General features: G+C 53.4%; 1 protein-coding gene across 2 annotated transcripts in view; it reads left to right on the plus strand.

Moving 5' to 3' along the window:
* Positions 1–9,335: 9,335 nt before the first annotated feature.
* Positions 9,336–14,268, plus strand: part of ZCCHC7 (zinc finger CCHC-type containing 7) — a 98,233-nt gene continuing 93,300 nt past the window's right edge. The window contains exons 1-3 of one of the 2 annotated variants that reach the window (XM_054287607.1): positions 9,336–9,384; positions 10,055–10,094; positions 12,747–12,856. In XM_054287607.1, the coding sequence (XP_054143582.1) occupies positions 12,847–12,856 (10 nt within the window). In that variant the 5' untranslated portion in view covers positions 9,336–9,384; positions 10,055–10,094; positions 12,747–12,846. Of the gene's footprint in view, positions 9,385–9,461; positions 9,513–10,054; positions 10,095–12,746; positions 12,857–14,268 lie in introns of those variants that run through there. The other variant, XM_054287606.1, reaches the window with a different exon arrangement.

The following is a 14,268-nucleotide window of genomic DNA, read 5'->3' on the forward strand; positions in this document are numbered from 1 at the left end:
GTGAGGGTATTTACTAGCCTAAAGTCATCAGTCCTTCCCAGCGCCCCAAACGCTCACAGTAAATGGAGAGACAGGCAACATGTCTCCAGCTGGCACAGACTGACTCTGCTCCAGATCTGTGCTAATACCCTTGTTTACATACGGCCTGACACACTCTTAATGTTAACAAGTAAATAGAAGCCTGTGGCTCGATTTACTATGCAATTACACTTGCAAAATAAGAAGGAAAAATAAGCTTGTATTAAGCACTGATACGCACATTTTATTCAAGCACAAGTGGCACATGACAATGTGGATTTGCCCTTTGAGATGTCAGAGTTTAATGAAGTAGGAGAAATCCTGCAGAGAGTAGCACAGGACTTAGATTTCTCCTTATGAGGATTAACTTCATGCCCCTGTTTAGAAAAACAAACATTTTCTGCAGTAAATGAAAGTGGTCCTCCAGCTCAGGATAGCCTTTTACCATCACTGCTAGATTACTTTGTCCTCTGCTGGCCTATTCCTGACAATACACATATTTGTAGCCGGACCTGCAACCCCTTGGGTCACAAGGCCCCAGGGTCCTGGAAGTGAAAGACTTTTGCATGCATCAGCTCCAGACTGCCTTTTTTTCCCATAAAAAATAACATATGCTCATATCTACGTCTTGTTCTGGTGAAGGAGACCTGCAGTCCCGTGAAGTGCGCTGGAGGGTAGCCTGTGCTTGTACAGTGGATCACTGTCTCTCATGCTCACAGTGAAAGGCTGTCCTGCCTGTTGTTTCCTGGACAAAATGTGCAAGGGAGGGATCTTGCCACAGTCCCGGGGCACTGCCTAGGCATCACAGAAACTGCTTGGCTTTGGCTCATTTCCCAGCAGAGACTTATTGACAGCCTTGGTGTTAGGCTGCCTTTAGCAGCAGAACAGAGGTTCTGCCTGCAGACCGTCCTGCTCTGCTCCCTGTGCCCTCGAGGGCAGGGTCCCCCACAGGCACCGTGCCTGCCCAAAGGACTCTGCAGCTGGATGCAGCCGGGGGGCCCCACGCACCTGATGGAACTCGTCCAGATGGAAAACTCGCAGCTGCATTACCCAGTCAGACTGATGTTCAGGCTGGCAGCTGAGCTGAGGAAGAGAAATACTCATTCTGGGGGAAGAAGTGACTTTCCTGGGACAACTCCTCTTCATGCTTCCATGAAGTCCCTGCTCAACCCTTAATTTCAGAAATTTAGGGTTCAGAAATTCCTACAGAAAGGGAAAAATGTTCCATCACCTTCCAAATGAACAGGTGAGCTGTGGAAGGTGCTATGCACCTGGGAGGGGTGAACACCCCATACTGAAAGTGCTTGTCTGTCAGCACAAGAGACCACAGCAGACTTTCCACTGACTGCGACAGAGGTTTCATGGTGACTGCAGACAATGCAAAGGCCAGGCACTGGAGCCCCTGCAGTGGCCATGTGGCAGCCCTTGCAGCAGTTGCACGTGCTGTCACCAGCCATTTGGCTGCACCTGGCTGGAGCTGGTGCCTTGTACACCCCAAGCTTCTGGTAGGGAGGAAAGCAAGACAGGGAAGAGGAGCAAACAAAGGCTGATGACACAGTTGCATAACTCATTTTTTAGGAAAATTCAGCTAAAAATAGTCCATGGGCTGGTTTTGGGTTTACATGAAGAAAAACCAGACTTCTGGCCTCTCACCTTATTTGACTGCAAACCAGAAATCTGGGGGAGCAGCACGTTACCCTGCTGATGCTCGGGGATTCCTGCCACATCTCCAGGCATGGCGAGCAGAGATCCAGGGTACACCTCCACACAGCCTTCAGGACTCTTTGGACAAACTCACACAACTCCAGCAGAAAGGTCAACAGAAGCCAAATCCTCCTGCTCCAACCTTCTGCCTAACAGAGAATGGGGTCACAGGACAAATCAGGTGTAAGGGACCTCAAGAACTCTCTAAATAATCCTCTGCTCAGAGAAGGGCCAGCTATGAGACCAGATCAGCATGCTGTGCTCTTTACCCATCCTGTTCTTGGGAGCTCCTAACGATGGGAACTCCACCATTCTGCTCTCATTTAGCACCAATATTAGCTGCCACTGCTGCAGAGCAAATCCTTGAGACCAGCTCAGAGCAGAGGGTGGAGCAGCTGATTTACTTTCAGGCAGGTGACTTTCCTCCTCTTTGTTTTGTATTTGTGATCAAACCAAGAAAATCAAGCAATCTGGAGTCCTGGGTGGGTCCTCTGTCATGCCCTTCTTCTCTCTCCATGTACATTATGTTTAGGCATAATCATCCTCCCATAAGGCACTGCCATTCTTATATTTTAATTAACATAGAATAACAAACTTGTAAACTATGAGCAGATTTGATTTGGAACATGTTGATGCATTTGGCATCAGAAAGTGGGTCACTGATTATATTCCCTCTATGCATCTGGTACCTGTTGTTCACTTTCTGCTGCCATGCCAGGAACACAGGTGCTAAAATTTGAACACTACTGCTCTGCATTTATATGTCTATAGTGCATTCAGTGTACAATGTCTTAAACTTATCTTTCACCTCCTGATAGTGCTACTAAGCAGGATTATTGCTTTTTAAGGTTGTGCCTTTTTTGCAATAACCCCCCAAAAGGAAAGAAGTCTTCCAAAGAGATCCATGCATAAGCGAAGGGACGAAACAGAGAATTTATTCATAACGCTTGTGCATGGCTTTCAGACTGACATCTGTACATTAAGAATATGTAAAAGTACCAATTTCATGCTCTGACAGCTTATTTCACATTGATAGGGGATAATGGGGAAAATGCCATGGGAATGCCAAATGTCAAAGCAGTACATAATGCAAAGCATTCACACATTGTCTCTTGGGCCATCACCAGTGGTTCCTTAAGGGAAATTTTCCAGTAAAAGAGAGAAATGGAAACTGGGCCCAGCCAAAAGAAAAACAAAATCATGAAGTCAAAGCTAAGAACTATTGGCAGTGCAGCATCAAGTCCTCAAGCACAGAACCTTTTCTGACTTTGAATTTTTTCACTTCTGTCAAAGATGAAATACACATAGATTCATTTCAGAAGCTGCAGATAAGCCCTAAATGGTTTCCCGTGGAGGATCTGAATATTCTTACCACTAGCACCCTTTTTTAGAGAGAGAACATTGTTGCAATTATTTTGCTCATTTAGTGAGAAAATTAAAGTGATTGAGGAAAGGAAATACTTTCTCTGACAAGGGTCAATATGTTGTAAAATTCATTCTGTCCTCCAGCAAGCATGCCCTACCCAATGGCACTGTCAGTGCTTTGACGCAGTGCCCGGGCAGTTACCTGCTCTGCCAGAGAAGGCAGGTGGGCACAAAGGACACGCTGCCGTGACACCAGTGCACAACATCCCTTGGTGCCTAATCTGTGTCGCTGTCACCCTCCATGGACACTCCGCGCGGCTGCCCTGCACACAACTCCATCTTTACCCTCTTCTCTTCACCTCCCTCTGCGTTCCAGCTGCCCCCAGTCCCTGTGCCTTTCCCAGGTTCCTAAATGCCCGAGCCTCTGGCTCTCTGCCCAGTTTCACCCTGGTTCTCCTGACTGCCAGCTTTGGTGGCTTTGACTTCACAGAGTCCTTCCCCTCCCTCAACCCGTGCCCCCCACTCCCCACATGCTCCTCTCGTCCTCCACCGACTCACACGGCTGAAACTGTAATTAACAAGCTTTGAAGCACTGTAGAGCTGGCTCTAAGGAGCTAAATAATTACACTCCCTCCTCTCTCCCGCTGCTCGGTTTGAAGCAGCAAAGTGGAGCACTGGGAAGAGGAGGAGTGGATCAGGTGGGGGGTGGGAATTTAATTAACTTCTGAAGTGCTCCTGTTCCTGCTGCAGACAGCTGAGGATGATGATGGGCTGTGGCTCAGGAGGTTGCACAGGTCCGAACACCATGTGGTGACTGATGTCCCTGTGGTCTGTGCCCAGACCCAGTGGCTTTGGGAGCTGCACATCACTTCCACACTGTGATGAAGGGAGACCCTGTCAGGGCACAGCACCTGAGGTCTGCCAGGGTACCACAGTGATGATTTTCAAGTAATTTCACAGTAAAGGCCATTTAAAGCATCATTCCTGTGACATGGGCAAAGCAATTTGCTGCTGATGAAGTGGGAGGCAAGGTGGGTAAATGCTATCTGCAGAGGGAAATGTCAGCCACCTCCTCCCTGCCCTGGTTCAGTTCCTCCTCTCATGGCCTGGGGCTCTGCCCTGCCGCTCCCTGCCTTCTTGCCCAGCGTTTCCTGAGCTGTTTCAGCCCTCCTGCACCTGCCACCTCCCCAGTATTTGTTCCACATAAGGCCAGTGCAGAGAACCCTGCCTGCTCCTGCCTGGCTGAGTGGGGCAGGTCCATCTTTGATCTTCAAGGAGGATGAGTGGTTCATCACCTCAAAGCTCACCTCTTTTACTGGATCAGGACCGATGAAAAGGGAGTTCATGTGCCAGACACACAACTCCCCATCAGTTGCAGCTTCCAGATGAAAACAATGTGACTGTCAGGAAATAGTCTATGCAAGTCAAAGACAACTCCCCTGGGCAGAGGTGGCCAGAAGCAAGTACAGCCCACTCAATTCAACAAGTCTAGGTAAAAAGTGAGTTTGACAAGACCATAAAATTGGGCTCCTAAAAAGAAGATGGTTGCCCCAATAGATTTAATTAACTCCTTGGTTGCCTACAATTTTCAATCACGTCTTCATGTTGTTCCAGAGTGGAAGAAACATCACCCAATATTTCCACCATGGCCAAGTGCCCTGACACTTTCCTCAGCAACCCCCTTGGACAGGGCATCACCTTCCAGTTGTGAACTCCCCTAGGAATGCCAGGTGAAGCTGTATCTCTCATATGCCTTTTCATCTCATAGGGTTGGTGTCCAGCAAAGTTAGAGGAGCAGGAGCCAGCATCCTGACACAGACACTTTATTGATGTTTAAAACCTCCGAGGCCTATTCTGGGTGCTTTTTGTGCTGTTACCCTCAGAACTTTCATGCTGTCTTCCTCAGCATTTAGAAAAACACTTTGGAAAGAATCGAATCGAAAATACAATTTCGGGGTCGTTTCTGACGGCTGTTGGCCCCAGCTCAGAGCCACCGAGGATCCCCCGATGCTGGGAGCCGAGCCGAGGCTGAAGACGCTGCGGGGAGCAGCATCAGGCTCCAGAAAAGCCGCGCATTCTGGGGTGCCACCTGCCGGCACCTGGACCGCGACCTGACAGGGTACACCCCGGGGAAATGCCCCTCTTCCTTCCTTTTCCTTTTTTGAGCACGTACAGTTTTCGGCTGGAAGAACGACGCTCTCCACCCGCCTCCTGCAACCTGGAAGGCTGCAGGAGACTCAGCTCTGTCGCCAGGCACTGAGGGTGCTGCAAAGCCGCCTGTCCCTGCAGCAGGCACGGTGCTGCACGGCGGCGGGCCCGCTCCTGCCTGCGGGGCCAATTGGCGCGGCCACGGCGCGCTGCTCACGGCAGGGCACGGCAAGGGTCCCGTGAGCACGGACGCTCCTTTCCCTGCGCTGGCAGGGCTCCTGGCGGCTCCAGGCACACCCAGCGGTCACACCACCCCCGGCCCTCCCCGGGACCCCGCTGCCCCGAGCCGGGTGCCGCGCAGCCCGGACGAGCCCTCCGGCTCACAGCAGAGGCTGGCAGGCAGAGAAAGCTGTTGCGAAGCCGTCCTGCAGCCTTGCGGCCCGGGAGATGCCTCCTGCCACCCTGGACAGCTCGGAAAGCTGGGAGCTGTGCGGAAGAGGGCACGTTCTCCGGGCTCAGCACTTCCAACGGGGTGCCAGGCAGCGACAGCTCTTGGTCTCCCGGCCACGCATGGGCACCCCGGCCTCAGGCTCTGTGCCAAGCTCCTCTCCCCCCATGGATGAGTCTCTGGCTCACCAAAGGCAGCGTGCTCAGGGGAGCAGCGGGACACTTTGGTGTGTGGCAGGTGAAGTTTGTCACTCCTACCATGAAATAGTGCTCGGAAGCAAAGGCAGCAGCCCGACCCAGCTGCCTTGACAGACAAAGGGGTGCAAGGGTGAAAGTGCCAGGCCCTGAGCATCACACCTGAGTCCCGCTGGATTGAATGCAGGCACCTCTGTCTGCTCCTCTGCAGCAGCCAAGCGCCCTGCAGCAAGGCTGGACTGGAGCTGTGGCACTGCCACCCAGGGGGACCGATGTCCCTCGAGCTGTGGTGGCCCTAGGGCAATGTGGGACACAGTCCCTTAGGACAGGTGACTGGCAATGGGTGGCTCAGAGGCAGTTGCTATGATGCCACCCAAAAGAACTTCCTTTCAGGGGCAAATCCAGCAAGAATAGGTCTTTGCGAGCAAAAAATACCACTGTAGTCAGTGCAAAACGCAAATGCTCTAATTGTTGTCCTGTAGTTACTATAAATATGCTCTGGGGAAACATATCTGAATTGCAGGTATGTTTCTCCAAAGGTGTGTTTCACACAATTTCATGGTTTTACACCATTTCACGGTTACGCCTTCCTCCAAAGGTGTGTTTTACATCATTTCACCATTGTACCTTTCTCCAAAGGTGTGTTTTACACCATTTCGTGGTTTTACACCATTTCACGGTTACACCTTCCTCCAAAGGCGTGTTTTACACCATTTCACGGTTATACCTTCCTCCAAAGGTGTGCTTCACTCCATTTCAGTGGCTGTGCAGCGGGGGCTGGTGGGGCAGGGCCTGGTGGCCACTGCCCAGGCCACCCCCCCCAGCCAGGAGAGGACAGTCCCAGCCTCAGCATCAGGCACCTGCCTGGGGATGGGGACAAACCAGGGCCATGGCAGGACGGCAGCCTGCAGAGAGAGGTGAGGGTCAGGAGTTTGGGAAACAGGTCACAGCCCGCCCAGGTTCCGGGGGTTAACCTCAGGGTCCTGACAGTTGCGTAACATTCTGCAGTCCCAGCTCATCTTTTAATCATCTTAACAGCGCATATTTTACAACAATTAATTACCTGATATATTTGAGTAGGTTTCATAACATCCAGAAGCATTAAAAGCATTTTTGTTTTGAAAGGTGCCACAATAAGATCAGAGCAGAGTACCTGAGGCCAGTGCCAGGTGTTGTGGCTATGTCAGGTTCCACTTGCTCTCTGCCAGAAGATAAAACCTTTCTACTTGTGGGTGGGATTTGTTCACTCCTTCTCAGTCCTAGAGCCTGGAGGATCAGAGAAACAATTATTGTGCCTTTCAGGAGGCAGTTTTGCATCCCACACATACCTGCCCGTGCTAGTGTTCACAGAGGTAAATCATAGGTCATAATTACACACCAGCAATGCTGAAAATAGAGTTCTAGCACTGCATTAAGGAAACCCCCAAAGTCTGAAAGCCCGACAGAAAATGAGACAGAAAATGAAAGCTCTGGGCTCAGTGGATGTGGCAGCGTATGCGTGTCTGTCTGCACAGACAGCCAGCCAGCCAGCCAGCCCTGCTGCCCCAGTGCAGCGGGCAGCATGGAGGGGCAGCTCTGTGTAACAGCACAGCACTGTCCCTAATGCAGCAGACACAGCTGGAATCTCCCCCAACTCGTTGCATTTCTCCCTCAGCCCCCGTGCCTGCCCTGCCCCGGGAGGCTCTGCCTGCCCCGAGCTGCAGATGAGCCCCGCTGCGGTGCTCCCAGAGGCAGACGCGCAGCACACACAGCCCTGCACGGCTCCCTTGGGCAGCGGCACACAGGGTGTCTGCTGACACGCGCGAGGGCTTCTCTCTGCCCTGCGTGCGCCAGTCCCAGAGCTGGCCAGGGAGCTGCTCCCCGCTCAGAGGATCTGTGTGCGTGTGCGCGTGTGTGCGCGTGTGCATGGGTGTGCGTGTGTGTGTGCGTGTGTGTGTCTGTGTGTGTGTGTGTGCCCGCGCGTGTGTGTGTCTGTGTGCGCGTGTGTGTGTCTGTGTGTGCGTGTGTGTGTACATGTGTGTGTGTGTGTGGTGTGTGCGCGCGCCTGTGTGTGTGTGGTGTGTGTGTGCGGTGTGTGTGTGTGGTGTGTGTGTCTGTGTGTGTGTATATGTGTGTGTGTATGTGTCTGTGTGTGTGTGGTGTGTGTGCGTGTGTGTGTGTGTGCGGTGTGTGTGTGCGGTGTGTGTGTCTGTGTGTGTGCGTGTGTGTGGTGTGTGTGTGTCTGTGTGTGTGTGCGCGCGGTGTGTGTGTCTGTGTGTGTGTGGTGTGTGTATGTGTGCGTGCATGTGTGTGTGTGTCTGTGTGTGTGTGTGTGTGCGTGTGTGTGCGTGTGTTTGTGTGTGTCTGTGTGTGTGTGCGTGTGTCTGTGTCTGTGTGTGTGTGTGGTGTGTGTATGTGTCTGTGTGTGTGTGTGCGTGTGCAGCGGCAGCCCCTCACGCAGGCAGGCTCCCTGACAAACAGCAGCACCAGCGAGGGCCTGTGGGGACACTGGGGCCCCGTGAGGTCCCTGCGGAGACAGTGAGGCTGGCCCTGCTGGTGCCACCAGCACACCTGCACCCAGGTGTCTCACCCGGCGCACCTGCACTGCTGCAGACAGCGGGCGGGCTGGCAGCCCGGTGCAGCACGGACGGCAGCATTCAGGGTGTGTGTAAGCCGTGTGTACGTACCTGCACACTCAGGCACATGCCCTGTGTCGCTCTCAGGGCTGCAGCAGCTCTGCTCTGGAGAGGGACTGCGAGCTGGGGATGTCCCCTGCAGAAAAGATCGCTCTGGGGAGACTCTAGGGCTCTTCCAACGTCCTCAGGGGCTCCAGGAGAGCTGGACAGGGACTTGGGACAGGGGTGGGAGGGACAGAACACGAGGGATTCTCACTGACAGGGGCAGGGTTAGAGAGGACACCGGGAAGGAATCCCTCCCTGAGAGGATGGGCAGGCCCCGGCACAGGGTGCCCAGAGCAGCTGGGCTGCCCCTGCACCCCTGGAAATGTCCGAGGCAGGCTGGACACTGGGCTTGGAGCACGCTGCTCTAGTGGCAGCTGTCCCTATCCCTGTCCGTGTCGCTGTCCCAGCGCTGTCCCTGTTCCTGTCGCTGTCGCTGTCCCGGTCCCCCCTCACGGCGAGGGCCTGGATGAACTTTAAGGCCCTTTCCCAGCCAGTCTCTTCTCGGGTCACGCTTCCCGCGGTGCCGGTGCGGGCTCTGTCCGCTCTGCACACGGAGACGCGGTCCTCTCACAGGACTGTGCCGGCGGGCAGGGCGCGGGGCTCTGGAAAGCCCCATCCCCGCGCACCCGATTTTCGCTAAATTCTCCCCAAAGCCGCGTTCCCGCCGGGCCCCTGGGGGCGGGGCCGGGGCGGTGGGGCGCGGGGCGGGGCCTCGGGTGGGGCGGGGCCTCGGGCAGGGCGGGGCCGGAAGCACGTGGCCGGACGGCGGGGCCAGGCCGCCGCCACTTCCTGCTCGGCGCGTCCCAACGCGGCCGGCGCGGAACTGCGGCACCGGGGAGCGCCGGCGGTGAGTGCTGCCACCTCCGGGGGGGGAGCGGGTGGGCCAGCCGGTCAGTCGGTCATTCAGTCAGTCCGTCCGTCCGTCCGTCCCGGTACTGAGTGCTGATAGCGACTGGGCTCTGGTATCGGCAGTGAGTGAGTATCGTCCGTGACTACCGGCCCTGCCCGGCTCCGACACTTCCCAGCCCGACCGCGACCCCTCCCTGCACGGCGGGCCCCACTCCCCGAGGCCCCGGCCCCGTTCCCCCCCGGCCCGGTTTCCCCCCCGGCCCCGTTCCCCCCGGCCCGGTTTCCCCCCGGCCCCGTTCCCCCGGCCCGTGGCGGCTGCAGCGCAGCCGGGATCATCCCGCGTCCGGCCCCGGTGTCCGTGCCCCTGGCCCAGCCTCGGGCTGCGGCATGTCCCGGTGCCGGCGGCCCTGGAGTACCGGAGGAGGCTCTGCTGTGCCCGACACGCTGCGCCGCCGGTGCTGGGGTGTGCGTTCCTCCCTTTCCCTTGGGGTGTTCCTCGCCTTGCCCGAGTCCCCAGTCCCCATCTGTTCCCGCTCACCAGACACGTGGAACCTAGAACGCCAGCAAAAGCGTGTTACTCTTTAACGTGGTCCTCAAAGTGCCTGTGGGGAAAAAAATAATCTTTAGAAAGGCCTGAAGTGAACGTGAAATGTTTTGTTGTTTTCCAGGGTTCGGGAGTGGAAGACATGTTCCCGTGATCTCTTGAAGGTATAGCTGACACTAGAAAATGCTGTCTTCTCCAGAGCTTTGCTTCTCTCTTTGCACCTCATTTAAAGAAAGTCCAGAGCAGCTGTGTCTCCTCAAACAGCAAATGGGACAAACATGGGGTTTGCATCTCAGTATTTAGCCAAAAATCTCTGTTAGATCACAGAAAATGGGGGCAGAGGCAGCGCCCAGCCCACCTCCTGACCCTTTTCCATGTTCCTCTGCAGGGGCTTCTGCAGCTGCAGCCTCACCTGGGCAGCAGGTGAGGGCTGTGCCTTTCTCACCTGCTCTGAGAGCCACGTGGTGAGGCACAGCCAGGTTAGAATCACATCAGGCACAGAAACAGAGCAGGGGAAGGAAAACAGTCTCCTGACACTGGCCTCTGTGAATAAATATATCTTGGGGCAGGTTTTCATAAATACATTTAGGTTTGACATTTTCATACCTTCCCAGGTGTGATTTCCATTGGAGTCATGAGCTCCATGGTGATGATTTGCTCATGGAATCCAGGCAATGCAGGGTGCACAAGCAGCCACAGCAGCTGCAGTGTTTCATTCACATGCTCTGGAAGGTTTAAATTCCTTGTCAGTTTCACACTGCCTGGGCCCCTGCAGTGTCTGAGCAGTCTGAAGCATCAGGCAGTCTATGTACCACAAATAGTAAATTAAACTAAATTAAAGCTGGCTCCTACTCTCCTGGTGTCTGACCCTGTGCTTAGATAAGGCAGCATGGTGATTTCCTTGGAAGGAAATCCTTTTTTTTTCCCTTTCCCGTTTTTTCTCTCCCATTTTGTTGTCGCAGTCTGTAACAGCCTGACAGCAGGGGTGTGTTTTGCCTTCCAAGGCTGCAGAGAGCATGTTTGCTTCTCTGTTCTCAGCTATCAGAAAGGGTTAGATTTGACAGTGGAACTCAAGCAGGGAATGATAAATGAGGAAATGTTTGGAGCTTGCTGATGGGGTGTGGTGGGAGCAGGGCACTTCTCTGAAAAGCCACGTGCAGTGGAAGAAGTAGTCTCTGTGTTTGGGCTTGCATTTAGAAGTTTTTAGGAAATGTCAGTGTTTGAAGGTGGGCACGAGGAGCTCTGGGAGCTGTTGGAAGCTGGGAAAGCAGGAGCAGCAGGAGTGCTGGGCGGCATTGCAGGGAGAGTCGGGGCAGGTGAGCAGGAATGGCACGAGGAGGACTGCCCTGAGCCTCTTCCTCCGGAATCCCTTCTGCAGAGGGGTGAGCCCTGAGCACCCCAAACCCGCTTTGGGGTTTTGGACGAGTGTTCTAATTAGCTTGTTTGTTATTTCTTGTGTGTTGGCCTTGCTCTTCCTCCCTGCCTCGAGTTGCCAGTGGCACCTCCCTTTGGCTGCCTGGTGCTGCTGCTGCACCACAAGTGGGATGTCAGGATTCTAGCGGCTCAGATGGAAAATGCTGGCAAGCAGTGTGTGAAAATTATTCCTGTCATTGCCAACTGCAGCCATTTGCAGTTTTGTTAACGGTTAGGAGGAGCTCAGATGTCTGTGATTTTTTAGTTTTAACATTGGTAGCCCTTTAGTTGAACTTGAAGGCAGTCCTTACTGCCTGAGAGGCAATCGGGTGTGTTTGAGGAAGGTTGTGCCCTGGATTCAGGTAGGAGGGCAGCTCCTCTTGGTAGAGGGATGGGGTTCTCCTCTTGCCAGGGGTTTGAAGTTGGGTTTTTTTTTAATTAAAGTAATCTAGTTCCAAAGTAGGATGTGTCAGTGTGCTGTTGCTCCCTGCAGCCTATCAAATCAGGCAGTCTGTGCAGGATCAATGTGTTTAATGTGTTCTGCACACTCGGGTGTGAGGAGTGTCGTTATGATAGTCCAGCTGTAGCCAAGATGCTTGGAACACAAGCCCTGTGAGAAGTGTTTGAAGGAGCTGGGTGGAGAAGAGGAGGCTCAGAGGTGACCTTATTGCTCTCTACACCTTCCTGAAGGGAGGCTGTAGATGGGTGGAGTCGGTCTCTTCCACCTGGCAGCACTGACAGAATCAGAGGGCACAGTCTCAAGCTATGGCAGGGAAGGTACAGGTTGGGTATTAGGAAAAGATTTTTCACTGAAAGAATGATGAAGTACTGGAATGCTCTTCCCAGGTGTGCGGTGGAATCACCATCTCTGTGTGTGTTTAAAAAAGCCTGGACATGGCACTTGGTGCTATAGGCTAGTTGAGGTGTTAGGGCACAGGTTGGACTGGATGATCTCAGAGATCTCTTCCAACCTCATCATTCTGTGATTCTGTGAAGATAGGTGTGGCACTTGGAGGTGAGCACAGCTGAGAAACAGGGACCCTGGGGGTCCCTTCCAGCCAAAACCCTGCTATGGTTCTGTGCAAAGGAATGTTTGCTCATAGTCTAAACTTTTCACTGGCAAAAGGAAATGTGGAGTTGCAGTCAGGTCCTTCTCTGAGTTACCTGTATGAACTCAGTGAGAGACTGCTTTAGCTTGCCAGTCTGGAAAACAGCAGGACTTTGTTAAGCTTCTCTTCCCTGTCCTTCAAGCTGTGTGTGTCTGCTTTGCTGTGGGATGCCTGGCGCGGCTGTTTGTCTTTCCTGACGAGGAAGGGCACGGCTGTGGCCTGAGCATGAGCACGGTGGGCAGCAGGGGCTCAGGGTTGTGGTGGTGCTGATGTTGGGTGTTGCTTGTTTCCCAGGTGTACGTGCTGAGCAAGAGGAAGAGGAAGAGCCCTTCATCACCGCAGTCACGTGTGGAGCTGGGAGCAGGAGGAGCTGTGCTTTGACCTGCTGAGCAGGATGGATCAGAGTGAGTGCAGTGCTGGCTGCCTGTTTGTGCTGTGAAGTGCCCATGAGTCAGCTCCTGGATGCCTGAGAGGCACCAGGGCTGTTCAGCTGCAAGTTTTTAGCAGTGGTCACTGCTCACTGCGTGTCACTATCCACTGGGGACAGAAGGGGAGGAAGGAGTACTTGGGTTCTGTTTTGGAGCTCACTAAAACACAGCCTCTTCAGGAGGATTTGTGACTGTGCTACATTGCTGAAGGCCTCTTCTCACACCTCATAAGCACGTGTTAATATTGGGAATGTGCTTGATTGGAGCTCTGGTCTCGCTGTGTGGGTAGGAGTTCCAACCTGTGTGCTCCAACCTGTTTGAAACAGGGACCCCTTGTGAAGTTGACAAAAATGTTGAAGTTTGGGGCCTGCGTTTGGTCTGTTAAATATTTTTCTGACTACAGCCTTTCAGGAGCTACTGTACTTTTTCTTCCTTTCTACAGCTTCTAAAGCTAGGTAGTGGTGTAAAGTAGGTTTGTTGTCTCTACTTGCCACCTTGTTCTTTCATATATTTAGCATATTAGGTGTTGTGTTTACTTAGGAACCCGGGTATGAGCAGAGAGCCTTCTTAATGGGAACCTTTAGGTGCTTTAAATACCATCATCACACAAGTTACATCTGTGCAAAGCTCACAAATCTGAGTTTTTGTATGTGTGTGCCACTGAGTGGATTTAAACAGTGCCATGCAACTCTTCTTCACCAGCCAAGAAGCTGAATTTCATCTGGCAGTTTTTATGTCTAGAAGAAGCTATATGAATTCCATGGGAGTAACGAATGCAGAAATCCTGACAGGCTTTCAGAGGAAGTGTCCCGTGTCCTGTACCCCATGTTTGGTGTGGCCATGAACTCAGAGTGAGGCAGTGCCAGGGAGGCAGGGTGACTTTACCACATCCCTGTACTACCAGGCTTGCAAGGGAGCAGGCTGTGAGCTGTGAGCACACTCGCCCTTGGGCTGGCCTCGCAGGACAGCTGAGCTGGGAAGGAGCCTCTGGCAGTTTCAGCCCTGATTTAAAGCAGAGAGACCTGGGGCTGCTTGCTCAGGGCTGTGCCTAGCTGAGGTCCTCGAGAATGGAGGCTCCAGAGCCTTTCTGGGCAACAGAGTTACGGTTAAGTGGAAATCCCTGTATTTTGTTATTTTGTGGCCATTCCCTGTCAAGTTCTTGCTGGGCAGCTCTGTGGCGGTTCTGTCTTGTTTATTCCCGCTACCCCAGGTGTTTATGAGTGTGAATAAATCCTTCTGAGCTTCCCCTCCCTGTGCAGTAGCAGTCCCAGCTTGACCTTCTAGGACACATGTTCCAATCCCTTGATGGTTTTAGTGGCTCCTTGTTGCGTCCACTCCAGTCTGGAGAGCCCGAGGGGTTCTCAGCAAAGTGTGTGTGTGGTCTGATG

This window comes from Melozone crissalis, unplaced genomic scaffold (genome assembly GCF_028551555.1).
Source record: "Melozone crissalis strain CALT ecotype California unplaced genomic scaffold, PUWL_Pcris_2 ptg000060l_1, whole genome shotgun sequence".
NCBI classification, from domain to species: domain Eukaryota; kingdom Metazoa; phylum Chordata; class Aves; order Passeriformes; family Passerellidae; genus Melozone; species Melozone crissalis.